The following is a 25392-nucleotide window of genomic DNA, read 5'->3' as shown; positions in this document are numbered from 1 at the left end:
AGCACAGGCAACAGGTAGTATTTCAAAAGAGCTGTGGAATATTAGAAGGATGGGGAAATACTGATCTAGAACGGCAAAAATGAGCAAAAGTTCACCATGATCAGTGATTTTGGGGTATCTGATTGATCAAGTTAAGCTTTGAAGTAGTCCTATCTGATTTCAGACCATTTCCATTATACCACCTCAAGGTTTGGAATTACAGTTTTTGAACCTAAATATCAACATTCTCTTGCTATCCCTGTAGTGTAAACTATTTGGCTGGTCTCAAAGTTGTATTGCTTTAAACAGTTGCCAGGATCTATTTGAAAAGTTGGATTCCAATTAAATTTTGAAAGTTCACACATGTGCAGTTGGCTAGTACGGTGAAAAAACTGGATCCTTTGACCTATAGTTTCCCAAAGTCTGGATTTTGTGATTGCATTCCCATGGTGTTATTAATATCTACATATTCCTCAGTTCTCTGTAATTCCTGGAAATTGGTAATCAGATCCTGAGGTTGATCAGACTCGATTTCATTTTTGATAAGAATACATTACAGGTGGTGTTGTGTACTTGATCAGAGGCCATGCAATGTCAGGATGTCTCTTTCTCCCTTTGTGATGTTAGTAGTCATTGGTGACCTTTGTCTAGATCAATTAGTTGTTGTTCAGTCGCTCAGGGTGTCTGACTTTTTGCAACCCCCATGGACTGCAGCACACCAGGCTTCCCTGTCCTTCACTATTTCCTGGAGCTTGCTCAGACTCATGTGCATTGAGTCAGTGACACCATCCAACCATCTCATCCTCTGTTATCCCCTTCTCCTCCCACCCTCAATCTTTCCCAGCATCAGGGTCTTTTTTAATGAGTCAGCTCTTCACTTCAGATGCCCTAAGTATTGGAGTTTCCCGCTTCACCATCAGTCCTTCCAATGAATATTCAGGACTGATTTCCTTTAGGATGGACTGGTTTGATCTTGCAGTCCAAGGGACTCTCAAGAGTCTTCTCCAACACCACAGTTCGAAGGCATCAGTTCTTCAGCGCTCTGTGTTTTTTATTGTCTAGCTCTCACATCCATACATGATAACTGGAAAAACCATAGCTTTGACTGTATGGACCTTTGTCAGCAAAGTGATGTCCTTGCTTTTTAATACACTAAGTTTGTCATAGCTTTTCTTCCAAGGAGCTTCCATCTTTTCTTCCATCTTTTAATTTCATGGCTGCAGTTACCAAGAAAATAAAGTCTTTCACTGTTTCCATTGCTTCCCCCATCTATTTGCCATAAAGTGATGGGACTGGATGCCATGATCTTCGTTTTTTGAATGTTGAGTTTAAGCCAGCTTTTTCACTCTCCTCTTTCACCTTCATCAAGAGGCTCTTTAGTTCCTCTTTGCTTTCTGCCATAAGGGTGGTATCATCTGGATATCTGAGGTTATTGATATTTCTCTTGGCAATCTTGATTCCAGCTTGCGAACTCTTTTCCCAATATGAAACCAGTTCATTGTTCCATGTCTGGTTCTAACTGTTGCTTCTTGATCTGCATACAGGTTTCACAGGAAGCAGGCAAGGTGGTCTGATATTCCCATCTCCTTCAGAATTTCCCATAGTTTGTTGTGATCTACACAGTCAAATGCTTTAGCATAGTCAATGAAGCAGTAGTAGGTGTTTTTCTGGAATTCTCTTGCATTTTCCATGATCCAGCGGATGTTGGCAATTTGATCTCTGGTTCCTCTGCCTTTTCTATTTCCAGCTTAAACATCTGGAAGTTTTTGGTTCACATACTTTTGAAGCCTAGCTTGCAGGATCTTGAACATTACCTTGCTAGTATGTGAAATGAGTGCAATTGTGCAGTAGTTTGAACATTATTTGGCATTGCCCTTCTTTGGGATTGGAATACAAATTGACCTTTTCCAGTCCTGCAGCCACAGCTGAGTTGTCCAAATTTGCTGGCATATTGAGTGCAGCACTTTAATAGCATCATCCTTCAGGATTTGAAATAGCTCAGCTGGAATTCCTTCACCTCCACTAGCTTTGTTCGTAATGATGCTTCCTAAGACCCACTCGACTTTGTACTCCAGGATGTCTGGCTCTAGGTGAGTGATCACACCATTGTGGTTTATCCAGGTCATTAAGACCTTTTTCTGTGTATTATTCCACATATTCTTGACACCTTTTCTTAACAACTTCTGCTTCTGTTAGGTCCATACTGTTTCTGTCCTTTATTGTGCCATTATTGCATAAAATGTTCCCTTGGTATCTCTAATTTTCTTGAAGAGATCTCTAGTCTTTCCCATTCTATTGTTTTCCTGTATTTCTTTGCATTGATCACTGAGGAAGACCTTCTTATCTCTCCTTGCTATTCATTGGAACTCAGATGGGTATATCTTTTCTTTTCTCCTTTGCTTTTTGCTTCTCTTCTTAGCTATCTGTAAGGCCTCCTCAGACAATCATTTTGCCTTTTTCCATTTTTTTTTCTTAGGGATGGTTTTGATCACTGCCTGCTGTACAGTGTTATGAACCTCTATCCATAGGTCCATTAGTGAGTAGATCCATTATTCCTTTAAGGTAAAAATGTTGATATTGTATCAAATCTTGTTACTAGGTTGACAACTCTGCAAAAAAAAAAAAAAAAAAAAAAGAGCAAATTTCCTTCAACTATGGGTTACCCTGAGGCACAAATCAGCTGGGAAAGACAGGCTGTACTGGTTCACTTTTTCAAGGGGCTTATCTGAGAGCTCTTGTGGTTTTAAGGATGCATATATTTTGTCTTTAAAGTATTTAATTGTAGCTTGTCCTACTTTTAAAATTAGACTACATTTACGGGATACAGTTTCACATTGTGGCTTAATACTTACAGTTAAATGGGAATATATTACAGGATTTGGTTCTAACACCCTTGAAGAGGACTGCATACAGAAGTATTTCAACTGTTCAACAAGCAGCTTTCCAATGTTCAGCTGAATTTCAGAAAAGCTCATAAAATATTAAAAACTTTTCTGAAAGGTGACTAACTAATTTATGAAAACAATGTTTCAAGTCAGTTCAAGTAGAAAATGTCTACTCTCTTTCTCTACACAAGGAAATATCCCAGGGCTGCAGAGGTTTTGGAACCAGATAGATGGAGTCTGAATTCCTTCACTTATTATGGTGACCTTGAGCAAGTTACTCTACATATCCCAAATATATAATAACAGAATCTGAAATAGTGAATATTCTAAAACATTATAAACTTCTAAATATTAGAAAATACATATGTACTTAGCAAAGGCCTCTTTTTAATTACTTTGGTTGGGGGTAGGGGATAAGGTAAGGAATATTGCCAATTGCCAGATATGGCTAGTTATGAAAATATTAACATAAAAATTGTTATATTGATGACATGCCATCTTTGATTCCCAGGGCAATGATGATGTGGTAAGCTTTAGGCTGAAGTACTTTTTCCTCAATTATTTATGGAACTGCATGGCAGACCAGAGGATCTCCATAAGGCAGTTTAGAGAGAGGGATCTGGGCAAATGACAAACTTGCCTTTGGGGACTTCCCTGGTGGTCCAGTGGCTAAGACTCCACACTCCCAATTCAGAGGGCCCAGGTTCGATCCCTGGTCAGGGAACTAGATCCCACATGCCATCCCACATGCTATAACTAAGAGTTTGCAGACCTCAACTAAAGAGCCTGCATGCTGCAAGGAAGACTGCAGATCCCATGTGCCACAACTAAGACCCCGCAGAGCCAATAAATAAACATTAAAAAAACCCACAAAAAACACTTGCCTTTGGTTCCAAGAATGGAAGACAGAACAGCAAAGAGACAGAAACACACCCTAAATTGCCTGTTAAATAACCATAAGATACCTAGATATTTCCCTTCTACTGATGTTAAACTTAGCCCTCTGCCTCAACCTGCCCTGCTCCCCTCACCTTTTCCTAGACTGAGTTGGTATGACCCCATCTCGTTTGCCTCCCTGCCTTGCTAAAGCCCTGTGATCCTAGTTACTTTTTATCTTTTGTGATCAAGCCGACACATAGTTGCTAATTCATGGGGCATCAAAATAATTTCCAAGTCAGTGAGAAACAAGTACAAACATAAGAAAACATATCCCCACCTCCTTATCATAAGAATATGTTTATTAGAAACACATGAAAATTAAGCTAACTGGGGGAAGAGGGTAGAAATTGTTAAAACACAAAAAGATCTTACACAATATAGCTGATATTCATATCTTTTCACTATCAATTATATATAATGTAAGTTTTGTGGGTGCTGTCTTTTTGGAATTACATTTTTATAAACTTTCTACTGAAGTGTTAACGTACATATAGAAAAGTGGGATTTGCATTTCTAAGTCACTAGAGTCACATAGCTGTGACTGCCTTCATTTGTTGCGACCCAAAATACTTCCTAAAAATTGTGAACTTAGGTGATAGAATACTCTCAACTTTAAATTTACTTACGCTGTTCAGCATCAGACTTAGTTCTGAGTAATGCTTAGAACATTGCACAATATTTTATACTAGCCAGTGTTTTATAATTCTTGAACCCAACAAATTGACAAGTTGAATTAAAATTGAAGTTCAACCAAGAACTTTCAGGTTATATTTTTCTATTCATTTCAATACAGATTTGAAACTTACAGTATTCTTAACAACTGTGTTAACTACAAAGAATAAAAAGATTTTGCAACCAAGAGTTGGAATGCAAACAATTTTTGAGATAGGGATCAAATTGTGTTTATAGACATCACTGGCAGCTTTACCATCAGTCATTTCCTGTGGGAATATTTCACTGGAACATAATTGTATGCCTTGATTATTCATTAAATAGCTTTGGTTCCATGAAATAAAAATAGGGTAGAACTATAGATAGTAATATATGTGAATTACAGTATAACATTTCATTGTATTTTCCTAGATGAGAATTAAGATTATTTAATAAATTATGTTCTTACACATCACTGAAAGATTTTGAAACAACACCAATAGAGTATGGTCTAGTGGAGAGTTACGCAATAGACTGGAAATCAAAGTCAGTTGTTTCCTTCAAATTCAAGTTGACATTAGTTTTAAAATATTAATTCTTCATGTGCCATGTATGTTATACTCTATGAAGAATACAAAAGTCAATTATAAGTAGTTTCTGCCCTCAAGGAATTTATGAATTTTATTGTACAGGAGACAGCGTACACTTTGTATAAAACAAAAAATAACATACTGAGTGGGTATGAACAAAGTACTATGGGAGAGTTTGGAGGAAGAGAGATTAAGTCCATGTGGAAGATCAGAGATGACTTCATGAAGAAGACAGCTAAGTGGAATCTTAAAGGATGGTTAAGATTTCTGCAAATAGAGATGCAGATAATAATAAAATTATTCCAGGATGCAGAGACTAGGTTCTAAGGCAGTATAGAATGAACTACATCTAGAGGCTAGAGCCTTTGACTTGTAGAAAGAAAAAGGAACTTACATAGATATATATCGTTGAACACAGGGTAAGTTAGAGCTAAATATTTATCGAGTTATGCAAGCATTCATTTATTCAAAAGTATTTCTTGAGTACTTACTTGGTGCAAGTATTGTGCTAGGAATTAGTAGTATATTTATGAGATACTCAAAGGCCCTAACATATAAACGCTAAAAAGTTTAATCCTTAAATCATATTGATTTTTATCAACCACAGACATGTCCACCAATCTGTGGCAACACAAGGTATTTTACAGCTGTTACACAGAACATGGACTTTAATGCTTTTGAGAGAGAGTTGTTATTTCTAAATAATATTGCTTCTAAATTTCAACCCAGTTGTTTCTCACCCCAGTTCTAATGAAAAGGAAGTGTTAGATAGGGGGTGGGGAGACTAGCGGCTCCTTTCTGCAAGTTTTGGTGTATGCCAGAATTAATTTTGTTTTAGCATGCATTAACCGAACGACAAAAACAGCCTGTAAAGAGAGACACCAATGGTGATCTTTGGGACAAAATGATTTTCCTAACTGAAAAGGAATCGCTGCAAATTTCCTTGAACTAGCCAGCTCCCTGTACAATTAAAATGATTCAGAATGTTTCTAGAACACACTGCATTGAGATACACCTGTACTCATACCTTGTCCGTCAAAACAATCTTTGTTTTCTCTCAAGCTAGGACTTGCATTAGACACGCCTCGTGCAATGGTGGCAATGGGGCGTGGGGTGAGGGGGGTGAAGGTGACGGAGTGGCAGCCTGGAGGGCACTTTCCCTGTCTCTGTCTCCCCAACCAGAATTCTGCAGCTTCCCGCTCAGACTCACCTTCCCGCTTCTTATTTTTCCCGCCCCGACTCTCACTGCACCCCCCTCCCAGCCCCCACGACGCGTTCACTTTCTTATCCGTCGGTCTTTTAGCTCTCACCCACCTCCCTCCCCGCCCTCCGCCTCGCCTCGCCCGGCGCGGTGCGCCCACCTGGGGAACTCAAGGCTGCACCAACAGCCCGCGCGCCCCTTCGCAGCCCGGAGCTGCGGGGCATGCGCTCTGCGGCGGCACCGCCCTCCCCCACCCTTGCCGCGGCAGAGTTATGCCAAGTATGTGAGGAGCCCGAGAGGGCCAGCGTCGGTCATGGGGAGCCGCCGCCGCCGCCGCCGCCTCCGCGAGCGCAGCTTTCTAGCGAGCGGGGTTCCGAGTTCTCCCCGCACCGGGGGCGAGCCTGGCTGCTGAGGCAGAGAGGGATGACGGACCCTCTGAGGAAAACGCTGTCCAGGCTCCGGGGGAGACGGGGTCCCCACGCCACCGGAGGGCTCGGACTCCGGGCGGCCGCAGCAGCCACCGTGGCGGCCTCTTCGGCTGCCGAGGGAGACGCGGGTGGTTCCCGGGACGCCCCCTCAGGCGAGCGCGCCAGCGGAGCTCGGCCGAACCTGGAGCGGCCCCAGCCGTCGCCTCAGGCGTGGGGTCCTAAGGCGGGGGTCCCGGGAGGGCGGCCGGAGAGGTCGGGGGCGCTTGGGCCTCGGCCGCGCGGCTGGAAGGAGGCCACCCCGCCGGGCGGCGGGCTCACTCGTGCCTCTCTGTACGCCCCGCCGGGCTCCGAGGGCAGCGGAGAGGACGAGGAGGAAGACGCCGACTACTACGAGAACCTGCCGGGAGACTTCCAGCCTGCGTCCCAGCCTGAGGGGGCGGAGGCGGAGCTGTGGCCCCCGCCTCCCCTGGCCGTGGGCTCCTCCCCGGGGGCGGAGGGCGGCCGCCTGGAGACAGGCAGGCTGCAGACCCAGTTGCGAGAGGCCTATTATTTGCTGATCCAGGCCATGCACGACCTGCCCCCTGACTCCGGCGCGCGGCGGGGCGACCGGGGCTGGGCAGATCGCGGTTGCCCTGCGGGAGCCCGGGCTCCGGGCCAGCCGCCTTCCCCCTGCGGCGCGGCGGACCGCCGAGCCTACCGCCGAGCCTGCCCCCGAGTCTGGGAGCGCGGAGGCGGCGGCCGCCCTTGGCAGCAGGTGTCCCCGCCCCGGTCGCCTCCTGGGGAGTCGGGGGGAGGCCGCCCACGGACTCCTTGGATGCGGCTGTCCTGCAGCAGAAGTCTCGACAGCCTCCAGGTGGGTGCCAAAACGCCTCCCTTCCAGCGGTGGCCGAGCGACAGCTGGATCTGGTGCGGTACGCGCAGGGAGCCCGACGAGCCGCCGCCACGTGGAGGCGGGATGCACGGCTGGAGCGGAGGCAGCGCCCGGGCCGCGGCGCCCTCGGGCCCCCGGCTTCCCAGATCCGAGGACCCTGGCCGCTCCACGGGAAGCCGCGGCAAAGGGGACGGCCAGGAGGGGCTCCCCTTCCTCAGGCCGCCCGCGGTGACAGTCAAGAAGCTGCAGAAGTGGATGTACAAAGGACGTCTGCTGTCCTTGGGAATGAAGGGTCGGGCCCGTAGGACACCCCCCGATGGCACGGGTGCTCAGGCAACCGCTTCAAATCTGGGCTCTTTGAAAATGCGGGAAAGCCAAATCCTGTCGGTGCCTCCAGACCAAAGAATTACGCTGACAGGTAGGATGCCTTGCAGTCAACATGCTAACTCTTTGAGCCTTAAAGTTTACCGAGCGGGCTTCGGTTTTAGAGCGAAGATTATGGTTTTGCAGACAGGTACGTGCCCGTGCCAAAGTGAGTGTCATGTCAATGGCAGCCTGATACGATTTCCCGGTTACCTAGGATCATACATTCTCTCGTTTTTTGCCTTTTTTTTTTTTTGACAGTGGCATGAGGAACTTGGGGGGGGGTTTGTCTTTTCTTCTCTAAGAACCAGTGTACCTACTCCTAAGCGAAACAGTGAGTAAAGGTTAAGTTCACCACACACCTTTTAGTGGATTTAAGGGTTGGGCGGTGCTGCCTTGATTTTTATTCTTTGTAGCTCTAGGCAAACTGTAGACTTTTGTGGAGTTTGTGAATTTGAATTTGATCCAAGTTAGACTTTATGGGCTTTTTAAACTGTCATTTTAGTCATTACACCTCCTCACTCTCCCCCACCCTAGGAGCGTTCGTGCACACAGACATATACACAACCAAAACCCAAAGCCAAAGTAAACCGAAAAAACTATCATAGTAAAAAAATTTTTTAGTCGGGTAGGATTTCACTTGTTTCTTCTCTTCACCTTTCCCTCCCCTCCCTAACCCCCAAACCTAGCTCTAGATAATCTTCTTATTGTGGAAAATGAAGGGCACTTGGATTTTAATCAAATGAAAAGTATGTGTTATGTACTTTTAAAGAAAGTGTGGACATTTAAAGTCATTTGTAAAAAGTATATTTGTCCTAATAATAGGATTTTGCTCCCTGTTTCGTATGTGTGATTTTTAGTTTTCACTGAAAGTTTACATTATCAATTCTAAAAATCTCTGAAGTTGTAAATAACAAAAAATTCTCTTGTGAAAGAAGTACCTTCAAACTGAGCCAAAAACATGATCTTTTGGATTACACTCTTAAAGACTTACAGTGAACATAATGACTTACATATTAGTAATAATTTTAAAAATATTAAATGCTGAAATGTAAAAGTATTCACAGTACTTGGCTGTTTCCCTGTTAAGAATTACAAATCCTACAGGGCTAGGTTTGTACACATTAACTTTTTTAACCAATAAACACAAAACTGAGGAGAAACAAAGTTCACAAAACTTTTTATTACACAATGAAGACGAGTCAAATGATTCACTTCAAGTGTATGCAAAACTAGAAAAGTTTTTTTGAATCTATGAAGTTCTAACCCACACCTGTCAAAATTTTCCCTCAAACTTTTTCCATTCCACGTAAATAAAAAGATAGTAGAATGCAGATTTTTGTGAAAAAAGATGTACTTTATGCTAAGTTCACATTAAAATATGCATTTCCAGTAGTAAAGTATTTGTAATCATTTATTATATTTTATTGCTAATATACCTTTACCTCCACTGATTTTGGTACAGTTAACTCTTTGTAAGACAGTTAACTTTTAGCTATAACAAAAATCTGTATAAAACTTCAGTAAAATATGTATTACCCTTTTGTTGCAAAGGTTAAACATTACTATCTGATGGCTTTTAATATTCTCAGCTGTTGTGGAAAAATTCAAGTTTTTTTAAAAGTAATAATAAATGCAGTAACTTTTAAGAATGAATTCATTGATTTTTTTTCATTGAGAAACTAAGTAAATGAAATTAATTTTAAAATAAATGACATTAGAATTACTATGTGATTCTATGTATAAACTAGATATTTACTGTGTATAAATTAGGTATTTCACAAGAAATCTAAACAAAAGTTTAGGTAACCTCTGGTTTAAAAAACTTACTTAGATATTGTTTCCTTTCAAATCGTTAGTTTATCTTTTAGGAAAGATAAAAATACTTTATGCAATGATTATATATCTAGTATAGATTTGAAGAGTTTAGTCTTTTTTTAAAAATTGCTTTTTATGATGGTTAGTTGAATTTACTAAAAACATTCTGGATACTTTAAAGGGTCTGCATATAATCTTTATTACACCACCATCCTCTCACCACCACCACCCCCACGTGAAGGTATGACAGCTATTATTGAACAGCAACAGCAAATAAGAGGTTAAGTACTTTGCCCAAGGTCACTTAAATTAGTATATGGTTTATGTATACTAGTATATAGGTCCAAACTATTATGTGGATTCAAACTCAAGTCTTTATAACTCCAAAATCCCTATTTACATAATGTCAAAGGGACTTGATGGGCTTCCCCGATGTCTCAGTGGTAAGAAATCTGCCTGCAGTTCAAGAAACCTGGATTATATCCCTGGGTCGGGAAGATCCCCTGGTGGAGGAATTGACACCCACTCCTGTATTCTTGCCTGGAGAATTCCATGGGATCTCAAAGAGTCGGATGACTGAGTAACTGAGCACATGCGCAAGCAAAGGGACTCTAAATTTCCTTAGAGGTTTGATCTAATTAATTCTCTTACATTGCTTGGATTGAGGAGATGGAAAATAAGTAACTTCCTCAAAGTTGCAAAAAAGTTGAGGGACTCCTAGAATAGAATCAATTGCTATATCCACTTAACACTTTTACCTTTAATTAGTTCAAATTGGTTACTTGGATTCTGTTTCTAATCATGTTTTCTAAAAAATTAACCAGGCAGTCCTGATGAAGCAGTACATTCTTGATTGTATAAAGATGTTAAACAGCCTAAAGGTTTCTATCACGTTTTTCTATACAATATGATTTGTGAGGATATTTTCTTTCAAAATACAGTCATAGTTAGAATTTATAACACAGAACAACTATATAGGGGGATAGAGATACCTAATCTACATAGGTGTTTTGGAAATTTTTGAGACCATATGACAAATGGAAGCCAAAGTGGTTTTCTGTTTTGATTTCTGGCTCCTATTAAGAATCATTAAAATTTTTGATATTATAATGCTGCCAGTAATCTGATGCAGAATGTAGTGTTCATAGATTGGCCAGTTTGTTACTAGTTGAGATGATTATTTAAGAAATCTAAAGTCATTCCCTAGTAAATACTGTTAAGTTTCCACAAGCCATAAAAGGGAATTTTAATTTATTTACTATACTTCATTATAAGTCTTTATAAATTTAATTAGCAGATAGTACTCAAAAATAAATGGAAAAGTTTATTTTCAAGTTGAGCACCAAGTTGAGCTAGCTTGGCCTTTTACCGCTTTAAAAAACAATTAGCCTACTTTGACTGTACTCTTCTTGTTCCATGATCTGTGAAAGAAGAAAAATTAGGGCAGGTAACAAGTAGTATTAAATAGCTGGTATGATCTTTGCATTATATCTTAAATTGAAGTTGACGCTTAATGCAGATTCCTACCAATTCTGTTTTCTGAAATATATGTGGCTCCATTTTTGTAACTTTATGAGCTATATTTTCTTTATGGGTTTTTCCAATAAATTCTTTCATGCATTAGCCCTTTCAAGACTAGTAAAACTATGTAGGCAAGTAATTTTTGTCTGTCTTCTACATCTAAATCCTTCTGTTAGAAATTCTGCCATCGTGGCCCCAGAAGCAAGCAGGTCCATTTTTTAGTTTCTGTTTTTTTGTTTTGGGAAGAGTGCCATAAAACATCAGAGTTGCTGGTGGCAGGAAAACACTGAGAATTACAAATTCAGCAGAAAGCAGTATTGTGTTGATTTTTGAAAGTCCTACATTTCTAAATGGTGCTTAATGTTTTGAGAATCTCCAAGACTATTGGTTGTTAAAATGAAGGTTTAATATATGTGAGGGTGGAACCTTGAGGTTCTACATTTTAACAAACTACCAGTATAGATGTTATTTGGTATACACTTTTAGAATAGTAAGCCTCTGTAATTCTGGGTACCTCCAATCACCTATCTTGATATTTTGTTAAATGTTTTGAAAAAGCATTCTACTTTATTCTGGCACTTGGTACTTATGCTAACCCCTTTATTAGAGCAAAGTGCTTGAGCTCTTTCTGCTTCCGTTTTTTGTTTTTGTTTTTTTTTAATTTTTATTTATTTATTTTTGGTTGTGCTGGGTCTTTGCTGTTGTACTTGTGGTGAGCAGCCTTTTCACTGTGGTGGCTTCTCTTGTGGAGCATAGGCTCTGGGCTCACAAGCTTCAGGAGTTGCAGCATGTGGGCTCAGTAGTTATGGCCCATGGTTTTAGTTGCTCTTCGGCATGTGGGATCTTCCCAGACCAGGGATCGAACCTGTGTCCCCTGCATTGGCAGGTGGATTCTTAACCACTGGACCACCAGGGAAATCCCTCTGCTTCAGTTTTGTTAAGCATGAACTTATACTTACTACTTATCTATGACAAGTATAAGCAGTTCTCTCTGTGTTGGTCTTGCCTTGCACCAATAAAGGTAAACGATTTTAGAATCAGCAAGAGAGGAGGCCATATAATGTAATGGCTAGTAGAATAGAGGTTTTGGGTTTCTGATCAAATCGACCACTTACCAGGCTTAAGACTTTGGACAAGTTACTCAACCCTGCATAGCCCCAATCTTCAGGTTGCTGTGAAGATGAAAAAAGATAATCCATTTGGTACCATGCCTGGCACTTAGCTGTTATCAAGAGAAAGGCAAGCACGCTTTGTGAAAATATTGCCTTGTCCCAGGTCATTAAGATTCTGTTTGGATAGTGATCTGAAGTTGAAAAAGACAGCCTTAAGGAACACTGGGAATTGAACTAGAGGACACCACTTTAGAAGCAGTAAAAACTCTTAAGAAAAATGCTGTGTGCTAGCTTTGGGGATAGAAAAGTAGAGAAGGGAATTTTGAGACTGTTTTTAGTTCTCTGAAAGTAAGGAGGAGGCATAAGAGAGGAAAAGATGAAAAAGGCACAGAGGAAAAGATGAGTAGAATAAAGAAGTGCTCCTAAAGTGGTGCCCTCTAGTTCACTTCCCAGTGTTCCTTAGGACTATCTTTCTCAACTTCAGATCATTGCAGATCACTCTCCAGCCAGAATTGCAAACTCCTAATTTATCCCACCTCTCCTTCCCCTTTGGTAATCATAAGTTTGTGTCTGTGAGTCTGTTTCTGTTTTAGAACTAAAAGTCCATTTGTATCATTTAAAAATTGTTTTTAATTAAAAAAACAATTATTTTTGGCTGTGCTGGGTCTTCGCTGCTGCATGTGGGCTTTCTTGAGTTGCAGTGAGTGTGGGCTTCTCTTCATAAGCCTACATATGGATTTAGTTGCTCCAGGACATGTGGGGTCTTCCTGGACCAGGGATTGAAACCATGTCCCCTGCATTGGCAGGCAGATTCTTAACCACTCGACCACCAGGGAAGTCCCTGTATCATTTTTTTAGATTCCACATATAAGTGGTAGCATATTGTATTTGTTAGACTTATTTCACTTAGTATGATAATCTAAAGGTCCATCCATGTTGCCACAAGTGGCATTATTTCACTCTTTTTATGGCTAAGTAATATTCTATTGCATATGTATGTATCACATCTTCCCTATCCATTCATCTGTCAATGGACACTTAGATTGCTTCCATATCTTGGCTATTGTAAATAATGCTGCTATGAAAATGAAGCTACATGTTTCTTTTTGAATTAGAGTTTTCGTCTTTTCTGGATACAGGTCCAGGACTGTTGTTAATTTTAAGTGTAAAGGAGATGGAAGCAAGCTCTTGAATCTTCAGGTTTCATTGATTAAATTAAATCAATTCAAGATATTTATTGAATATCTATTAAATGTTTGCATATTAGATTCTGGGAGAGTGGAGGTGGGTATCCTTTAGTAGTAGTCCAGGTGTACTCCTGTAGACTTTGTAATCGGTTTGAGTGCTGCCTCTTCCATTTACCAGTAGGTGATCTCAGGCAAGTTACTTGACTTTTCTGAGTAGTACTGTATAGTTTCAAAGTATTTCAAACATTACCTTACTTAATCCTAGGAGCCACCCTATAAGGTTAATTGGGTTGATACTATCATCATGTTCAGAGAGGGTCACCTACTTCCATACTTTTAGTAGCTGGCATGCTGTGGGGGAGACAGGTGAGAGCATGGTTTGTTGGCAAAGTAATATCTCTGCTTTTCAGTATGCTATCTAGGTTGGTCAAAACTTTCCTTCCAAGGAGTAAGTGTCTTTTAATTTCATGGCTGCAGTCACCATCTGCAGTGATTTTGGAGCCCAGAAAAATAAAGTCTGACACTGTTTCCACTGTTTCCCCATCTATTTGCCATGAAGTGATGGGACCAGATGCCATGATCTTAGTTTTCTGAATGTTGAGCTTTAAGCCAACTTTTTCACTCTCCTCTTTCACCTTCATCAAGAGGCTTTTTAGTTCCTCTTCACTTTCTGCCGTAAGGGTGGTGTCATCTGCATATCTGAGGTTATTGATATTTCTCCCGGCAGTCTTGATTCCAGCTTGTGCTTCTTCCAGCCCAGCGTTTCTCATGGTGTACTCTGCATATAAGTTAAAGACAGACTTAAATTTGAATCCTAGGGCTAACACCTTGACCATATTCCTCATATGTTTGAAGCTTATGGAACTAATTCAACCTGTCTCAGGATTATTGTGGTGAGTTAAAGGAGGTTAAGGGCTTTCTTACTGCTTTATCTCTTGTTCCTGCCACATAATAGGCACTCAGTAAATATTTCTTGAGTAAATAAATATCTGACATAGTAGGCATTCATGGGAGATTTCTTCCCTTCTAAGTCTGTTCCTCTATTCTTGCCTCTGGAACTAATTGAACTTGAAGCCCAGTTTGTGTTTAAGGCTTTGTTTTGTTTTTAAATTAATCTGCTTGATTAGGTAACATTTAGGGTTATAAAGAGGGCAAATTTACATTTTCAAATGATTTTTTTCAGTAGAAGGGAGGTTACTGAAAACCTTGATTATACATGAACCTAATTTTTTGGTGTTGCTAAGCTCCTCAAAGTTTAATGTGTTTTTATCACTCTCTGTTACTAGACTACTATATTTTACTTGCTGTAATACTAAAATGAATCAACTGTATACACACTCAAAGTAGCACAGATCATAGTTTACAAACCTGGCATGATCTTAAAATTAAAAATATGGTTTTGTTTTAATTATTTATGCATAGTAAATTAGCATTACAATATATATTTAGTTTATTGACACTCACTGAAGCCGGCTTTATGTGACTTTTTGAAGTGTAAAAATTTTCCCCTTTATATGGAATTAATATTATATATACATTTTTAGAGTCTTATCCATTATATTAATACATGCACATATCTAAGTATTTGATGTTCCACATTGGGCTATGAATTCCTTAAGGGCAGGGATCATTTTGTTCATTCTTGTATTCTTGCTACTTAAGCTTATGCCTATCAGTAATACAGCTGTATTGTGTTTATTGTGACACAGGATACTTAGTCCTAATCAAGGGTCTTCTTAGGGATTTTTAATTTTTATTTTGCTCTAGATATTTAGAACTTAAACTCTGTATGAGTTGCTGCTACATTATGTGGTTAGAAAACAAAAGTTATTTTGAAATTTCAATATTCAGTAAGATACTTAGTAATAAATGAGGAATGTTTATTTTGAAAGATTTATTCAATCTTTAGATTTATTTTTAAAAGATTTTATTTTTGAAAGATTTATTAATCTTTTTGTGAAAAGGTAATAATATTTGTAGTTTCTAAAGTTCTTGTAGTAGTGAGTTGAAAGTTACTCATATTAATTAAAGGCATGCTGTGTACCAAGCATTCTATACAAGCTTTTTATAAAACATGTTTTGCCTAGGATAAAGCTGTTTTAGCCCTATGATATTAATAAAGGTGGTTTCAGAGTTTGTTTATCGTTTTTCTTAAGAATTCTTATGGTACCTGATAACTAAATAATAGAAATCAAGTTTAGGTGGAAAATCCAAAGTTTTTCTTATTTAAATTTAGTCTCTGAATGTGATTAATATTTTTTTTCTTTTTATCTTTTTAAAAACAGTATTTTAATAACTGGTCTTAAGTGACATGTCTTTCTTGGTATGTGAGGTATTATATTCTACCTTCTTTTTCTCTTTGAAACAGATTTATTTGAAAATGTCTGTGAGTCTTCAATGAAGAGAAATGAACTTAAGGATCTGAAGGATAATATTGGCTTCAGGGGTCATAAGCCACTTAACAGCATCACTGTGTCAAAGAAACGCAATTGGCTATATCAAAGTACTCTGAGATCTTTTAATTTGGAAGAAGAAAATAAGAAATGCCAAGATATAAGTCATTTATCTGTTTCACCCATTTCTCTACCTAAACAGCAGCTGTCACAGCCTTTTCTCAAATCATCTGATGAATATTGTACGTATATGGTGTGTAATGCTACAAATTCTTCATTATCAAGAAACTGTTCATTAGACTTTAATGAGGAAAATGATGCAGATGATGAAGGAGAAATATGGTACAACCCCATTCCTGAGGATGATGACTTTGGTATTTCAAATGCCTTGAGTTTTGGTGAGACAGACTCTGCGGTTCTGAAATTTCCTGATGTCAGTTTGAGAGTATTATCTGGCAGTAACCTAATGAAAGCAGAGCAGTACACTGAAGACTCGTTTTGCTCTTCGGAACACACAGGTGATGTTCAGACCACACAGTCACACGAGATAAATCCTGTAGATTCCATCTGTCCCACAGAGTTTGTGCAGCGGTACAAGCAAAGGCATAGACACAAGATGCAAGAACGTATAATTATAGAGGACAGTCCCATGTTGAAATCTCCTTTTTCAGGTAAAGATGATCATGTATCTGCTGTTTCTTCTTTCATTTTTAATTCTTTGGTGGTATCTAAAACTAAGTATAGATGTTTATTGTAGCCTTGTACCTTTCCTTACAATGTGAGTGTATTTTCATGAAAATAAAACTCAAAAAGATTTGTAAACACTTTTATGTACATGCTGGTTTAATTATTCCTATCACAGACTTAGTTTTGTAAGGGGTGAAGGAGCTGGAATCCTACACCAACTTTTAGTGTGTATGGTGTGGTTTAATATGTCTGTCCATCGAGGCAGTAATTACTTTTCTCTTAGTCGAAAGAATGGAGTCTTGGGGACTGGACAAGATGTATTCTTTATGTATGTCTTGTTTTGCTTTATTCATGTATTCATTTATTCACACCTAGCCTGGCCACAGATGAAAAATTCTATGTTCAGTATACTAGTGGTCATTAGTTTTCACTTTTGTGCCTACATTTCCTCAGAAACAGAGGAAAAGAAGAAGAAAAAGAGACCAGAGGTGAAAGTAAATACTTTGCAAATAGGTGCTACAATAGATACAGAACCCAGAAAGGAAGTAATTGAATGTATATTAGGTTATCGTTCAACCTAATGGTTTTATTCTTCTTTGATTTCTGATGTGCTTCTTTTTAAATTTAGTCCTTGATGTAGTACATCCCAGTGTTGGGATTAAAATTTTGTGTGTGTGTGCATATCTAAGTGTAAACTGATTTTCCACAGTGACTCTGTGTTTCTTTTGTAATGTGGATGGGAAGAGTAATAAATGATATATAAACTAATACTTTGAAACACAGGTTGAGATCCAGGTGGAGTGATGAGGAAAGCTTGCAGGAGAAGGGCAGACAGATGGTGATGGGTGTGGAATGGTGCAGAAAAGGCAAGAGGGCATTAAGTATAAGAGCAGTGTTAGAAAGTCAGTGTATGTCAAGTGAGATACACTTTAAGTTACTGTCTTTAAACTTTATTATTTTATGTTTGTTGCAAATTGTGAACCTGTTAAGAGGACAGACATTACCGAAAAAACAAAAACAACCACCCAAATTTGAAAGTACAGAAGGATGTCAATTATGTCTCCTTTTTTACTGTTATTCTTCTCTTAAGCTTACTGTTATAACAAGTACATTCCTATGTTGACCAGAGGAGATATTTAGACAATTTATTTGTATAATCTTTTTTTTGTTTTAATATGATCAGAAAGGTTATTTACCTAAAGTGATAATGTTTTCTTTAGCAACACTGGCAAAAATCTGTTGAGAAATAGGCAAAGAGAATGGTTAAATTTCAAAATAATGTTTTGATTAAGAAATAGGAAAGCTCAAGTATTTTTAATATGAATGACAGTTTTATGATCATCCTGACACAATTATGACTGTTTTTTGCCTATTAACTTCTGGATATATATGTACCTTTTATCTAGTTGCTGTCATAGTGGACTATTTTTGGGTTTTGCTGATTTCACTTATTATCTATACTTTGTATTCTTACATGTGATGGTGGTTTAGTCGCTAAGTCGTGTCTGACTCTTGCGACCCCATGGACTGTAGCCTGCCAGGCTCCTCTGTCCGTGGGATTCTCCAGGCAAGAATAGTGGAGTGGGTTGCCATTTCCTTTTCCACGGGATCTTCCTGACCCAGGAATCGAACCTGGCTGTCCTGCATTGCAGGCAGATTCTTTACCGACTGAACTACGAGGGAAGCCCCATTCTTACATATTGATTAATGTTATTGTTCCCCAATTTTTATAGTATTTAATTGGGTTGATGTGCCCTATTTGACTGGTTCCTTATTGCTAGGTATTAATAGAATGTTTCCACTACTACTGTGGTGATCTTTATCATGATCTGTTTTGCTTCATTAAGATTGATTACTATTAATAGTATCTTTACTTGGTCTTTACAGCTGGTAACTATTATGCTGCTGCTGCTAAGTCACTTCAGTCGTGTCCGACTCTGTGTGATCCCATAGACAGAAGCCCACCAGGCTCCGCTGTCCCTGGGATTCTCCAGGCAAGAACACTGGAGTGGGTTGCCATTTCCTTCTCCAATGCATGAAAGTGAAAAGTGAAAGTGAAGTCACTCAGTCGTGTCCGACTCTTAGCAACCTCATGGACTGCAGCCTACCAGGCTCCTCCATCCATGGGATTTTCCAGGCAATAGTACTGGAGTGGGGTGCCATTGCCTTCTCTTCTCTTCTACCTATAGAAATTATAGGTAATTTCTATATTATTATTTCCTAAAAAGTTTATAGTTTACAAGCAACTAACAATGCCTGGAGAATCCTAGGGACAGGGGAGCCTGGTGGGCTGCCGTCTATGGGGTCGCACAGAGTCGGACACAACTGAAGCAACTTAGCAGCAGCAGCAGCAGCAGCATGTGCCATTTACTGTTCTAGGAGCTGAAGGGAATGTGCCAGTTTCAGTTGATTCTAGTCTGGTTCATAAATTTATATTGAAAGATTTTTCCTTTTTTGCTTTCCCTAGAAAGTCCCATGAACGGAGGAGCCTGGTGCAGGCTACTATCCATGGGGTCGCAAAGAGTTGGACATAACTGAGCAACTTCACTTTTCTTTTCTTTCTTTTTTTAAATTAATTAATTATTATTTTTTTTACTTTACAATATTGTATTGGTTTTGCCATACATCAACATGATTTGATTAGTATAATTGTGGTTTAATTTTAAGTGAATGTTGAACTTGGTCATGTTTCAGCTCTTGGATTTTATAAAAACAAAGCTTTTTTGTTTCAATAAATTCAGTCTTGCCTGCAGTAGAAATATGTTTTTTAAAAAGTCATTACATTAGATTGACTCTTTATTTAATAAAACCTAGAACAATTTTGTATACTGGGTAGCTTCTTTAGGCCATGACAAAATAGATAGATTGTATGCTACAGCAATACTCTGATTACTGTAGAATATTTTAGACCAGTAAACCAGTAGAATTGTACTGCAGTTTACAGTATAAGGGAATGCTTTGTCTAGTTTATTAAACACTCCATTTCTTATTAGTTATGTACCAGAAAAGCCCAACAGGCATACTTAAAATAGTCCTTTCTCTATAAAGAAACTATTTTGTCAATAGGACACATAAAGAAGGATGGAGAGAGGACTATTTAGACTATTTTAATACTTTGAAGAAAGGTCATTTGATCTATTGATTTTTTGAAATGAATAAACACTTTTCTCATTTGAATTGTCAAATGTACTACATAGAGTAGTCTTTGGTACTAGGGTCATTAAGGATCTTTATAGGGAATAATTAGATAAAGTATGAAAAATTAAATTTTAAATAATTGGGATAATACTATGTTTTTCTTTAAAAGCACAGTTTAAATTTATATAATATTACATTTTTAGAAGCTACTTTCAATTTGCTCTATTAATTTGAAAACTTACTAGGAAATATTCATATTTTTAAATGAAATTGATTAGCCTTTACATCCTTTTTTTTTTTAAACTGGGAATTAAAAGTTTAAGGTTAAGTGAAATGCTTTAACCTCTTAATAATAGTTGAAAAAAGGTCTTTGAAAGTCAATTTGATGTATATGTATGGACAGAAAAATGTTTAAAAAATGGAGAGACTGCAAATATAGTATTTTAGAGAACAGATTCTGAAAGCCTGTTTTCAGATATGAGTCCTTATTCTTCCACTTACCAGATTTGTGATTTTAGACAAATGAGACAGCTCATGCATCAATTTCCTCATCTGGAGAATGGTATCTTAACTCGTAAGGTTATTATGAGAGTTAAATGAGGGTCCGTGCATACTAATTATTAAATTAAGTTTTCATACTTTGTCTAGCTCAGTAAAAGTTGACTGGTATTATTTTTAATAATAAATATTATAATTTAATAATAATAATAGAAGCTACTTTTAATATAATTTTCACTGCTATATGACCATGATTAATCTCCTGGTAGTGCAGTTTTACAATGATTAATCTTCTGGTGATATGGACTATTATTTATTTGTGCTTCTTAAATTTTTAGAAAAACTTTTTATTGTAAGCCTGAGTAACTTTGACATTCAGAAAAAAAGTAATTTTTGTGGAGAAAAAATTGAAAGCATCTTAACACTTTATTCTTTATGGAAACTGAAACTTATAAGAAAATACATTTTATCAATCATTCTTGTATTAGGTGAAATTTCTAAATAAATACACTAAAGTAGGAAATGTGAAAATTGGTGAACATATTAAAATAGGAAACTTTCCTTGTTTTCTTTGATATCCACTGTTTACAGTTATAAGTATATTGCAGTGGGAAAGATTTAAAAGGAACCTATATTACCTTTCTTTCAAACCTTCAGAATAGAAAAGCAGATGAAGAGGGAGATGTTTCTTTCCACCATAAGCCTTTTGTAGATCGTGATATTCTGCTTAAACTTGGTAATGGGAATTCAGCTAAACTTTTGACTAAACCTCACCATTAAGATGAAACGGAAGAATTTCTGTCCATATGAGAGCTTGTTAAATTTGTGGTTTATAAAGTAAAAAGAAATCGAAACTTATCACCTTATTTATTTATTTTTTTCCCAAGGTCCTGGGAGTGTAGCTGCTACAAACAAGACTGATTTGGGAGTTATGGAACCATCTTCACCAAGCCCTAGCCCTGTGAAAAAAGGCAGTTCAATGAATTGGTCTTTCCCGGATAAAATAAAGTCTCCACGAACTGTGAGGAAACTTTCCATGAAAATGAAAAAGTTGCCAGAACTTAGCCGAAAACTGAGTGTTAAAGGAACCTTGAATTATGTAAACAGTCCAGATAATACTCCTTCTTTGTCTAAATGTAACTGTCAAGAGATTCATCATGCTGTTATTCTACCTTCTGGGAATACAACCACAGCTGCTAAGAGGAATGTGATAAGTCGGTACCATCTTGATACCAGTGTGTCTTCTCAGCCCACCTATCAGAAGAAAACCTCCGTGAGTTCTAAGTATTCCTGCAAAGGTGGTTACCTCAGTGATGGAGATTCACCTGAACTGATAGCCAAATCTAGCAAATATGGATTCGAAAACAAATTTGCAAAAGGAAAAGACATAATTCCAAATAGCAGCAGCAAGAATGAAATAGACATTGATGCTTTTAGACATTACAGCTTTTCTGATCAACCTAAGTGTTCACAGTACATATCTGGGCTCATGAGTGTGCACTTCTATGGTGCTGAGGATTTAAAACCACCTCGGATAGACTCAAAAGATGTCTTTTGTGCGATTCAGGTAGATTCAGTGAACAAAGCCAGAACAGCTTTGCTCACATGTCGAACAACGTTTTTAGACATGGATCACACTTTCAACATAGAAATTGAAAATGCACAGCATTTGAAATTAGTAGTGTTTAGTTGGGAACCCACTCCAAGAAAAAACCGAGTGTGTTGTCATGGAACTGTTGTTCTTCCCACCTTATTCCGAGTGACAAAGACACATCAATTGGCTGTCAAACTTGAACCTAGAGGTCTCATTTACGTGAAAGTGACTCTTTTGGAACAGTGGGAGAATTCACTTCATGGGCTAGATATAAATCGAGAACCAGTAGTATTTGGTGTTGATATTCGAAGAGTTGTAGAGAAAGAAAATATAGGCTTGATGGTACCACTCCTGATTCAGAAATGTATTATGGAAATTGAAAAGAGAGGCTGTCAGGTATTATTTTACTGTGTTTCTCTATTGCCCCCTTATCTATCTATTCGAGTAATTAATTCAATTTATTTATAGTAAGTCTTAGGAGAAGGAGTTCAAGGTAAGTTTAAAAGATCTAATTTAGACTTTTTCTCATTCCTGTTCTTTATTTTTATTACATTACTGTTTAGGATATAATTTATGCCTTAACCTGTGTTGTCAATGATTGAAAGCATGCTAGATGGTTCTTTATGTTTGATGCAGGGCTGCATGGACTTACACTTTGAGATGAAGATATGGCATTTTACAGTGACATTCCTAGGAAAAGCCAGAGCTAATAACATGGACTAAGACTAATTCATTTAAGGAATGTTTCTGCATGGTTTGACTTTCCTTTAATAGAGAGTTCAACAGTGAATCTTATAACCCTGTTTCACTCCTAAAATTAACTCCTTGCCCTTATTTCCTGTTCTCCCTTAGTTCCACGCTTTGGAAAGCGTAAGCTTATCCATGTCTTACCTTTGGGATAGCATGGTGGATAAGGAGAGGTCCTACTAATAAAAGCACATCTGATTCTCTTTTCCTTTTAAAGAAGGTAAAAGCAGTTCATTAGAACTGGTGCTATTTGTAACAAGATGGGCTTCCCTGGTGGCTTGGACGGTAAAGAATCTGCCTATAATACAGGAGACCTGGATTCAACCCCTGGGTTGGGAAGTTCCCCTGGAGAAGGAAATGGCAACCCACTTCACTATTCTTGCCTGGAGAATTCCACAGACAGAGGAGCCTGGTGAACCTTAGTCCATGCGGTCATAAAGAGTCGGACATGACTGATATTTTCACTTTCATGTAAATGTTAACCAGTTGGTAGACCTTATTTTTTGGGCTTTCCTGGTGGCTCAGTAAAGGAGAAGGCAATGGCACCCGACTCCAGTACTCTTGCCTGGAAAATCCCATGGACGGAGGAGCCTGGTGGGCTGCAGTCCATGGGGTCACTAAGAGTCGGACACGACTGAGCGACTTCACTTTCACTTTTCACTTTCATGCATTGGAAAGGAAATGGCAACCCACTCCAGTATTCTTGCCTGGAGAATCCCAGGGACACGGGAGCCTGGTGGGCTGCCGTCTATGGGGTCGCACAGCGTCGGACACGACTGAAGCGACGCAGCAGCAGCAGCAGTCAGTAAAGAATCCACCTGCCAAATGCAGGAGATACAGGAGACCCTGGTTCGATCCCTGGGTTGGGAAGATACCCTGGAGAAGGAAATGGCAACCCACTCCAGTATTCTTTTCTCAGAAATCCCATGGACAGAGAAGCATGGTGGGCTATAGTTCACGGGGTCGCAAGAGTTGGACACAAATTAGTGACTAAACCACCACCACCAGACCTTATCTTTATGTTCATTAATACTTGTAGAATGACAATGAGAAGCAGTGTATCACTGAGGATATTAATATGAGGTACAATTATTTATACTAATCTTTTGCAATACAAAATAAGCCATAGAATCATTACTAAAGTATTTTGCTTTAGTGCTATCAGAATTTATAACATTAATCAAAATATCAATGATGAATACCATACAATCTGAAATATGATTTCTTTAGAAGAATATAGAAGCAAATGTAAAATAACCTACCTTGAATTTAACATGGAAACTATAGAAACCTCCTAACTTAATGGAGTTTGGTATAAAGATACAGGAAACAGATTCTGGTTTCTCATCCATTATTGTGTGATGTTGGGCAAGTCACTTAATCTCTGTGAGTCTTTTCTGCTTATATTAATAAAAATAGATGTAGTAAGTTCCTGAAGCAGAGAGGTAGGATATTTGAATTTTTGAAACCTCTTTCAGATATGTGATTCTATCAAGTCAAGTTTGTGTTGTCTGGGTGGAAGTGAGGCCTTTAGAATCCAGCTTTTGGTCCAGTTACTCTTTTCTTAAAGGTGTCTATTTTCCCTCCATATTCTTTCCCAGAGAGCATATAGAGAAGCCAGAAGTTAGGCAGACTTTAAATAAAGCTAAAGTCTTTTACAATTGTACATTAAAATCTGTGTTAGTCGCTCAGTAGTGTCTGACTCTGCAACCCCATGAAATGTAGCCTGTCCATGGAATTCTCCAGGCAAGAATACTGGAGTGGGTAGCTATTTCCTCCTCTGCTGCTGCTGCTAAGTCGCTTCAGTCGTGTCTGACTCTGTGCGACCCCATAGACGGCAGCCCACCAGGCCCGCTGTCCTGGGGATTCTCCAGGCAAGAATACTGGAGTGGGTTGCCATTTCCTCCTCCAATGCAGGAAAGTGAAAAGTGAAAGTGAAGTCGCTCAGTCATGTCCGACTTTTAGCGACCTCATGGACTGCAGCCTACCAGGCTCCTCCTTCCATGGGATTTTCCAGGCAAGAGTACTGGAGTGGGGTGCCATTGCCTTCTCCAATTTCCTCCTCTAGGGAACCTTTCGGACTCATGGATTGAACCCTGGTCTCCTGAATTGCAGGCAAATTCTTTACCGTCTGAGCCACCAGGGATGCCCCATAAGTAACTCAAATAGCACTATACTTTTACAGTCTATTTTCTGAAAATATTTCATAAAGAGCAAGTAGATAAGACTGTTGTAAGTGATTTTAAATGCCAAGAAAATATTTTTTAGGAATGCTTTTTATTTCTATAAAGTTTAGAAAGATTTATTTTAATAAGGAATTATTTCCTGTGAAATAAAAAGTAAGATTTACAGTTGTATGTTTTAAACAGTTTTTTTTAAACACCTTTTCTTGTTTTGTCTCTTTTGCTTCTCCCTGTTCCACCCCAATACACAAACAGAAAGAGTCTGATATGTGCCTGTGTTTTATAAACCAGCATACTGCTTAAATTTTGTTTACCTTTCTAGTCAGTATTCCTTTTTTTTTTAACCATGAAAATCAGGTTTCCATAGTCATACAAAAATAGTTTGTGATATTCTTCCAAATACTTGGAAAGCTACTATCATGCATCTCCTGCTTTGAGCAGGAAAAGATTAGTATAGAAATCATACTCATGGTCCGTCCAGTTTAGATTTTATCCTTACTAGAGGCATCAAGCATGTACTTCAAGTGTTTGATTCAGGAAATCAGCCTCTGAAGTTAAGGAATATATCCTAAAATATTCCTCTCTGATGTATGTATAGTATATCTTC

The 25392-nt window shown here is 38.7% G+C and overlaps 1 protein-coding gene across 6 annotated transcripts in view; it reads left to right on the top strand.

Annotated features, from left to right (window-relative positions):
• The first annotated feature begins 6385 nt into the window (after positions 1–6385).
• Positions 6386–25392, top strand: part of SYDE2 (synapse defective Rho GTPase homolog 2) — a 40507-nt gene continuing 21500 nt past the window's right edge. For 2 of the 6 annotated variants that reach the window (XR_015160355.1, XR_015160356.1), the window contains exons 1-3: positions 6386–7962; positions 15914–16609; positions 21149–22251. Coding sequence is in view for 3 of the 6 variants with exons in the window: in XM_086390873.1 (XP_086246999.1) it covers positions 6468–7962; positions 15914–16609; positions 21149–22251 (3294 nt within the window). In the remaining 3 variants the exon portion in view is untranslated. The remainder of the gene's footprint in view (positions 7963–15913; positions 16610–21148; positions 22252–25392) is intronic. The other 4 variants (XM_086390871.1, XM_086390872.1, XR_015160354.1 and 1 more) reach the window with 3 other exon arrangements.

The sequence above is a fragment of the Bos grunniens genome, chromosome 3 (assembly GCF_055505025.1).
Source record: "Bos grunniens cultivar Pamir isolate PY7600 chromosome 3, Bosgru_T2T1.0, whole genome shotgun sequence".
Taxonomy (NCBI): Eukaryota; Metazoa; Chordata; class Mammalia; order Artiodactyla; family Bovidae; genus Bos; species Bos grunniens.
Note: the sequence above shows the minus strand (reverse complement) of the source record. Positions and strands in the feature narration are given on the sequence as shown.